This window comes from Pinus tabuliformis, chromosome Q (assembly GCF_031772625.1).
Source record: "Pinus tabuliformis cultivar Carrire ecotype Pingquan chromosome Q, CPIR1, whole genome shotgun sequence".
NCBI classification, from domain to species: Eukaryota; Viridiplantae; Streptophyta; class Pinopsida; order Pinales; family Pinaceae; genus Pinus; species Pinus tabuliformis.
In genome coordinates this window covers 521,479,768-521,488,811 of record NC_142296.1, presented here as the reverse complement: position 1 = coordinate 521,488,811, position 9,044 = coordinate 521,479,768, and the positions used below count along the sequence as shown (strand labels likewise).

General features: G+C 35.2%; 1 protein-coding gene across 1 annotated transcript; it reads left to right on the top strand.

Moving 5' to 3' along the window:
* The first annotated feature begins 1,398 nt into the window (after positions 1-1,398).
* Positions 1,399-2,448, top strand: LOC149220485 (uncharacterized). Its single transcript, XM_089387107.1, has one exon. The coding sequence runs from the start codon at positions 1,399-1,401 to the stop codon at positions 2,446-2,448; it is 1,050 nt and encodes a 349-aa protein (XP_089243233.1).
* The last annotated feature ends 6,596 nt before the right edge of the window (positions 2,449-9,044 follow it).

Sequence of the window (9,044 nt, the reverse complement as noted above, 5' to 3'; positions counted from 1 at the left end):
CCCTGTGTATTAGTATAGCCTTCTGAGGAGTCTCGCACCATAGTTGCTGCTTTGTCCAAGATATAATTGTTAATTGTGTATACACAAATAGGTTTAGGTTTATAGTTATTTAAGACTGACAATCTGTTAATACTTCTTTATCTTTGATATTTTATGGAATAACAGTCTTAATCCATAAAATAATTTAAAAATCTGGAACTTGCTGAAAACTGTGTGGGGATAAAGTAGTTTGTTGTGATTTAATAGAGTTCCAATTGTGAATTGATCTATAATATATATCAATAAAACATTATTTGAATGACTATGAATGAGTCTATTAGGGGAAGAAAATATTAACACATTTAAGTTATTGATATATCATCATTTTGCATAGTTATCTTGCATAGTTATCTATAGTTAGAGAGGTTACAAATATGTTGAATGAGTAATTTACAAAGAGATTTATTTTCATAAATAAAATCTTATTTATATATTATAAATTATTAAGTAAATAAAATCATTACGTAATTTACAAAAAGATTTATCTTTGTAATAAAATATAATTGATTGCAATTTGTGGACTTTGGTTTCAATAGTTTATCCTTATAAATAAGATACAATTGATTGCAACTCATGGATATTGGTTCCAATAGTTTATAAAATCAATATTTATAAGTAAAAAAATTATCACTAAATACAATAAATCAAAATATTGATAGAGAAACTTTATATAATGAGAAATTTAAAAATTAAAACATAAATAAAAATATAAAAACATAATATTATTAATTATTCTAATTTCATTTTTAAAATATTAATCAAATAAATAAAAAAACATTTTTAGAATATTAAATAATTAATTAAATAAATAAATAAAATTCATTATATATTTTTATATATAATGTAAATCTAACTGTATATCGAACTATTCTTAAAATAACTAATAAGAATGGCTTATCGGCATATAAAAACAAAATCACCCACGTATCCAACGTTACTTCTCATCAAAACCACACAAAAGCAAAACAAAACTCTAATGGAATCATGACAATGTCTCGGATACAAAATTCTTCAGCTCGCTCCCTTGACGATCCATAAACCTGGGCCTTGCTCGCCAGTCATCAGTCCGGCATCGGCCATGAACATCACGGTCCGAAAGAGGGGTCGAGGCAGCTCTCGACATTTCAGAGGCAGAACCATTGTAACAAATGAAGGCATCCGGAATCTTTCTCTGGTTGAAGTCCCTGTTCTTGATGATACACCTCCACAGCCCCTTAGAGCAAGCAAGGCTGCAAACGCTCCAAAATGATCTCTATCTTATCTTTCAATATCCGCGGTCTTGGCGTGGACCCTAAATTCAACACGCTAAAGAATTTTTTCTTCCATTCCAGGGTTTCAATTATTCTTGTACAGGAGACGATGCATGGGAAGGAAGAATCTCTGTCTTATTTTCGCAAGATGCTGCCATCCTGGCACATGGCTGCTATAGATGCGACCGGACTCTCAAGAGGTATGATCTCACTCTGGGACCCGACAAAGGTCAAGGCGAAGGCCTACAGTTGCTTTGCTGGAATCCTTATCACAGTCTCAATCCGGGGTATAGATTTACCTATCAACATTCTCAATCTATACGCCCCGTATAAGTCCCGTATCTCCTTCTGGCACAGGGTGTTTGCCTCTGACCTCTTCAATCTAAACAGTCTAATCATTGCGGGAGATACAAATGTTGTTTTGTCTACAAATGAGGTTTGGGGTACGGGCAAGGTAAACAGCTCCCTGGCGGATCTCATCTCCACTGAACTGATAAACAGGAACATGGCCGACATCTGCCCAGCCCGGAACAGGCCGACATGGACAAACGGCAGAATTGGAAAGGCCTACATCGCCAAACGACTGGACAGGGTTTTCATCCATCTCAGCCTCATTGACAAATTTGGTCTTCCAAAATTATCTGTGGAGAATATCATGATCTCTGATCATTTTCCCATCCTTTTATCGTGGCCAGGCAAGATCTTCAAAAGGGGCTACTCTTTCAAGTTTGACAACAATCTCCTCCTGGACCCTGCCTTCAATCTCTTTATACAGACAGCTTGGAAAGACATAAAGACCCGGGAGCAATCAAATCACATTTTCTCCACCTTCAGAGAAAAATTATCTGAACTCAGAGTCCTGGTCAAAAAATGGCAGTTTAATCGACACCAGGAAGACAGAGCGGCCCTTAATAGGATCCAATTGGAAATTCAATCCTACATGGACTCCACTGATTTTTCCTCCTGCTCTCTCGAAAGGAAGGCTTGCATCTGGGATCTAGAGAAGCGAAGATCTGTTTTACTAAAACAGGAAGAGGCAAAATGGCGGCTTAAGAGCCGAGCCACTTGGCTCGAGTTGGGGGACAAAAATACACAAATTTTTTCACAAATTCACAAATGCACGCAGAGAAAGGAACTTCATCTGGAAAATCAAGGATGAGTTGGGGAATGAGGCTACCTCACAGGGACACATCACTCGGATCGCGGTTAATTTTTTTAGCAAACAGTACAGCAGATCAAATGATATCACTTTCAATGATATCCGATGGGGGATTGATCCTATGCCTGTGATGTTTGATAATGCTATGAATGAAGAAATTTCCCGTCCTGTTGATGAGGATGAACTCCTTCGCGCCATGAAAACTTTCAAAAAGGACAAAGCCCCCGGCCCGGATGGCTGGTCTATTGGCTTCCTTGTCCACTTTTTTTATCTTTTCAAAAATGATCTACTGAGTATGGTCTTTGCCTCCAAACATACTGGACAAATCCACAGCCATACCTCCTCTACTCTCATAGCCCTCATTCTGAAGAAAGATGAACCCGATACCTTCTCTGATTTCTGCCCTATCTCCCTCTGCAATATCTCCTTCAAGATCATCACAAAGATTATTGCGCTTAGAATCAAGGATACTCTGGCTCACCATCTCTCTCCAAACCAGCATGCTTTCCTCAAAGGTCGTATCATCCATGACGCCGTCGCCTCCACTCAGGAATGCCTTCACTCCATCGCTGTAAATAACACCAAAGCTGCCATCCTAAAAATCGACCTTCAGCGGGCTTTTGATGTTATCGACTGGGCATACCTTCAATGTCTTCTCGCCAAGATTGGGCTTTCTCCTGCAGTCATTCGCTGGATTATGGGATGCATCGAAAATGTAAATTATGCGATTCTCGTGAATGGACAGCCTTCCCATTTTTTCAAGGCTGAGAGGGGCCTTCGGCAAGGCTGCCCCCTGTCCCCCCTCCTCTTTATTCTTGCAATCGACGCCATGAGCCTCCACATCAATCGTGCGGTCGCCCTGAAAGAATTTGTTCCGATTAGGATCTGCAAGAATATCAAGATGTCCCACAGCCTCTTCGTCGACGACGTGCTCATTTTTGCTATGCTCTCCATGGCTACCTGGATATGCATCAAATCCATCCTGGATCGATTTCACAGAGCATCGGGACTGGCCATGAACAAAGCAAAATCAATCCTGTACCATAATGGAGCCGATGATCTCCTTATCTCCCGGATTGCCCAGATTTTTGACATTCAGCATTTGCCGCTTTCAGAGGGCATAAAGTATCTTGGATTCAGATTGAAGAGTCACTCCTACAAGTCGAGGGATTGGCGCTGGATTGTTGATCGCTTCCACAGTAAGCTCGCCAATTGGAGCTTCCGCACCCTCTCCTTGGGAGGCAGGGTTGTTCTTGTCAAATCCGTCCTTACTCAGCTCTCTGTCTTCTGGGGACATCTCTTCCTTCTCCCGCCATGCATTATACATTCAATCAACAGAATTATTTCCTGTTTCATATGGGGAGCAAAGGCCGATCGTTATAAAATCCACCTTGCAAAGCTGGACTCTCTCTCTCTGCCGAAAAACTCTGATGGATGGGGCATTCTGAACATTAAAATTTTTGGCACTGCACTCATCTGTAAATCCCTGTGGAGGGGTGTTTATGGATATTGTCTGTGGAGCGATATCGTTAGGCAGAAATATCTTAAAGGCAGGGGAATCGAATTCTGGTTCAGATTCGATTCTATTGGCATCAAACGAGGCTCCGCGATCTGGTACAGCTTCCGAAGGGTCCAACGATATTTCCTCAGCAATCTAAAATGGAATATTCACACAGGCAGCAATATTTACATTGGACTAGACTCTTTCGCTGGATTCAGGGGAACTTTGTTGGTTCCTCCACCTCTTCTTTTCTTCCTTCGAAGATCGGGCTTGTATACATGGGATCGAATCATAAAGGAATGGGATGGCTCTCAGCCAGTGCTCCGAGATGCGGATGATATTAACCTCCCAATCGACCTCATCCCCCTCTGGTTTGATCTCTCATCCTCCCTTCGATGGGGTGGCCTTCTACGCTCCACCGTTGCTGACCATCTGACCTGGTCCCTCCCTTTTTCTGCTCCACATGCAATAGTAAAGGATATTTACTCTGATCTCATCTCTGTATATGCTCCTGCTATGAGGCGCTTTCCAGTCTTCTGGTGGAAGCTCCGTTGCCCCCTCAAGATTATCTTGTTCTCCTGGTTGGTGCTTTTCAACAAGAACCTAACCTGGGACTCCTTGAGGCGGCGGTCATGGCACGGCCCCAGCAGATGTGCGCTCTGCAAGTTGGACGAGGAAACAAATTTTCATCTCTTCTTCAAGTGCTCTGCTGCCCAACAAATCTGGTTTGACCTTGCAAATTTTTTCTCTTTTCAACATCTATGTTTCATCTCTGTGGATGCAGCTTTTGCCTGGTGGGGGCGCCAAAAATCTCTCTGCCCCATTCTGCCCATCACCATCTGGTCTCTTTGGCGGTGGCGGAATCTGATAATTTTTGAAGACTCTTCTCTCTCGGCTAACTTTGTCCTTCAATCCGTCTCTGCTCTATTCACCCCGAACAGCTGAATGGTTCCCATGGGGTTTGTTTTTCTTCTCAAAATTCTGATTATAGGTTCATGTTAATAGGTTATGTCATATGATGGTTATCTGCCTCATGGGGTTTTTTCAGATGCTGCCTATTTGAACTACAAGCTGTTTTAAGCTGTTTTTGAGCCATAAGGTGTTCAGGTCACCTGAACTTTTTGTCTGTATATCTCCTCAATATAATATCAAGATTTTCTTTCTAGAAAAAAAAAATAAAAAATAAAAAATACAATTTCAAATAAAAAAATTCAACTCACTAAAAAGGTTTTGTTTCACTTATCAACTTATTCTAATTACTTTTTGGAATTAAAAATGGTTAATTTTAAAATAGAATATATGTTTGGAATATTATAATAAAAAATAAATATTTTCATGTGAAATTATAAGGTTTTAGGTTTATATTATTATTTTGATATCATTTTTATAATTAAATATAAATGAGTTTAGTTTTATTGGTGAGTCGGTTAAATTAATTTTCTTCTTAATGTATAGTTTAATTTTTTTATGTTTTGGTTTTTTTGTTTGTTAATATTGTATAAAGTCAAGCAAAAATTGGTTGGAAATGAGAATTTAAATTATGGAATTTCCATAATCTTGTTTTATTTTTTTAGAGCATTGAATCTATTTATATATTCAAAAACTCAATTTAAACAATGAAAAATCATAATCAATTATGTTACTAAATTACAACAAAAAAAACCAAAACATAAAATAACATAATTAAATAAACTCCTTTAAATACTTCACAATCCCAAAAATATCTAATCCAAATCCAATTGAACACCTATCCTCCTGTCTTTTCATCTCATATATGTTTTAAATAATTATTTATAAATTGTTTCAGAATAGAATTTATCTAATCCAAATCCAATTGAACACCTATCCTCGTGTTTTTTCATCTCTTATATGTTTTAAATAATTATTTATAGATTGTTTCAGAATTAGTTAAAAGTAGTAAATTGATTTTTTTTACTTAAAAAAAATAATATAATAATCATATATACATTGTTGAGTAATTTATTTTTGGAATTAGCAAAAAAAGGTTAATTGAATTTTTTTGTTGTTAAGAATTAAATTTAATAAAATTATAATTTATGGATCGGTGAGTAATTAATAAAAGATGGATAGTTAATTTTTCATTCAAAATTCTAATTTTCTTTTTTAAAACAAATATGTGTGTGTTTTGAGTAAAATATTAAACTCTAAAAAAGGGTTTGTTTCCTGGTCAACCCATCATAATTATTTTGTACTCATTAAAAACATGTGCTTTTAAAATAGAATACATATTTGGAATATATATATATATATGCCAAACAACTAATTTATTGGTTTATATAATTATTTTAGTCTATTGTTTTCACATTTTGGTTTATATAATTATTTTGGTCTATTGTTTTCATATTTTAAATATAAATGGGTAGTTTTTTGGTTTATATAATTATTTTAGTTTATTATTTTCATAATTTAAATATAAATGGGTTTAGGTTTTTATGGGAGTTGGTGAAATTATTTTTCTTTAAACAAATTTTTTTATGTTTTGGTTTTCTTCGGTATATTTTTTGGTCATTGTTACTTAAAGTTTAGTAAGAATTTGTTGGAATTGTAAGTTTGAGCTAAGTAGTCTCCACAATCTTGCTCTACATTCTTTTATACTGTTGAATCCATTTATGCATTCTAAAACTCAATATAAACAACTAAAAATCACAATATTGCCACAAATTGTATCACTAGATTATGACAAAAAAAATCAAAACATAGAATAGTCATACTCTGCCTTCTGTAAATGCTTCAAGATCCTCAAATTTCTCTAAGCCAAGTCCAATTAAACACCATTTTAGATATCGACACTAGCTTGGAATTTACTTTAATGAGTATGCCATTCCCGAATATAAGTGGAGTATTCGATATTCATTAAAAGGATAGGTTATCTCAATAGGTCATTGATGACAAAGTCCTGAATGTGCTTGATAGGTTTGGTTGGAGCCCAAGTGTATGTTGATGGTTTATTGATGACAAGCTCATACATGCATGTTAATAGGTTATTGATGGCAAGCCAAAATATTATAGACCATAAAATAAGGGAAGGTTAAAGTTCTATATGCATGTATAGTTTGAGTGGGTTTAATGGTTAAGAACATGTGTTTTGTTATAAAGGGTCATAGGTTTAAATCCAAGGGGGTTAGAGCATGTACATCTTTGTAAAAAAGTAAACATTAAGCCATGGTGAATTGGTAACATGTTGGAGTAATCTAGATAAGGTCCACAATCAAAACTTATGACTAAAGAGATCAACAACATATGACTTAGAAAAAGGCATAACTTATGACTAAAGAGCTGAGACATCAACAGATGACTACACCAAGAATATATCCAAAAGAGTACAAGATAATATATCAATAACATATGACTTAGAAAGAGGCATAACTTATGACTAAAGAGCCTAGACATCAACATATGAGTAGGGTTCATATTATTAGAGACTTATCACAACATGCCCACATGTCCCTCTATGGAAATTGATCCTAGGTGGGGGGGAAAACAAACCATTTTCCCAACCACCTAAGCCACCATTGTGATTTTTTTTTAACCATGGTGAATATGTTACATGTTGTAGTATTCTAAGCGAGGCCTAGGGCCCAATCCTCAAGCTGTCATTATAACACCAAGAGTATATCCAACATCTTACAATTCATAAGATACACCAATAACCTATGACTTAGCAATAGTCAAGACATCAGGTGGGTTGGGAGCCTATTCTTCAAGTCTTATGACAACATTCCAAACATGTCCCTTGGAATTGAACAAGAGTGGATGGGAGAACAAAACATGCTCCCAACCACTCGACCTAAAAATGAAGGTCAACCTTGTAAATTTTAGCAAGGGGGCACCTACTCTTCAAGACTTATCCCAAAAAACAAAACATGTCCCTTGGAATTTAACTCGGATGGATTTGAGAAAAACCATGCTCCCAACCACTTGAGCTAACAACCCAGGCCACATTTACAAATTTTAGCAATCAAATCATTAAATTGAAGTCTCATGCACCAATTTGATGTATTATTATATAAATATAACATTTTTTCTTTTATAAATCCTAGTACCAATAAAAGGATTGCAAAACATTGATACTGACCTATATCAATCTAACTCTAGATCTATCATGTCCTAAGAGAGGTCAAATCTCTCAAGGTGAAAACCTTCCATTTCGAGTGTAGAATATTATTATTTATTTATTTGTTTATGATAATTGATAAATTAATATTAATATTAATTAAATCAAATTAATAATATTATTAATATTATTAATTAATAATATTATTAAATTAATAATATTATTCGTTATATCTATTTATAATAATATTATATTCATACATTATAATCAACTAATTATTATAAGCCCATAGGGCATAGTGATAACATGACATGGTGTTCTGTTAAGGTACTCCATGGTGTAAAGGTCACTAGTTCTAAACTCTGAGGGAAAAAATCCAGCCATGTTAAGGGTTGGTGTGGCGTAGGTCGAGTGCAATTCCCAAGTGATTTTGATGGCTTATATGCCCCTGGGTTGGGGCTATTCAAGCCACAGGTTAGGCATGCCAGTCATCTTAGAACTCACATTACCTAGCAAAAAAAATAAAAAGTTAATTATTCTAAATTAATTAATATTTAATAATAACTTATTTCCTTAATTAATGTTATTAATAGCATTAATAATTATTACTTAATTAATTAATTACTTTCTTAACTAATTTTATTAATAATAATAATAATGTTAATAATTATTTAACATTAGCTATTTTAAATTATAATGATAATATTAATTGATCAATAATAACATGATTGAGGGATCATATTCCAGCCTAAGATCCATAATAACTCTCAATATTAAATACTAATGAAAGATAATAAAAGAAAAAACCTTTTCTTTAAAGAACTAAAACCATGTAGCCCAAGAAGCATAGAGAAGATGGTAATAGGGTATTCTGTTAAGGTACTATGTGGTGTAAAGATTATTGGTTCAAAAAAAAAATTAGCCATGTTAAGAGTTGGTGTGGGCCAGGTCAGGTGTGATCCTCAGACGATTTCAATGAATTAGATGCCCCTAGTCCATGGACACTCTAACCACAAGTCA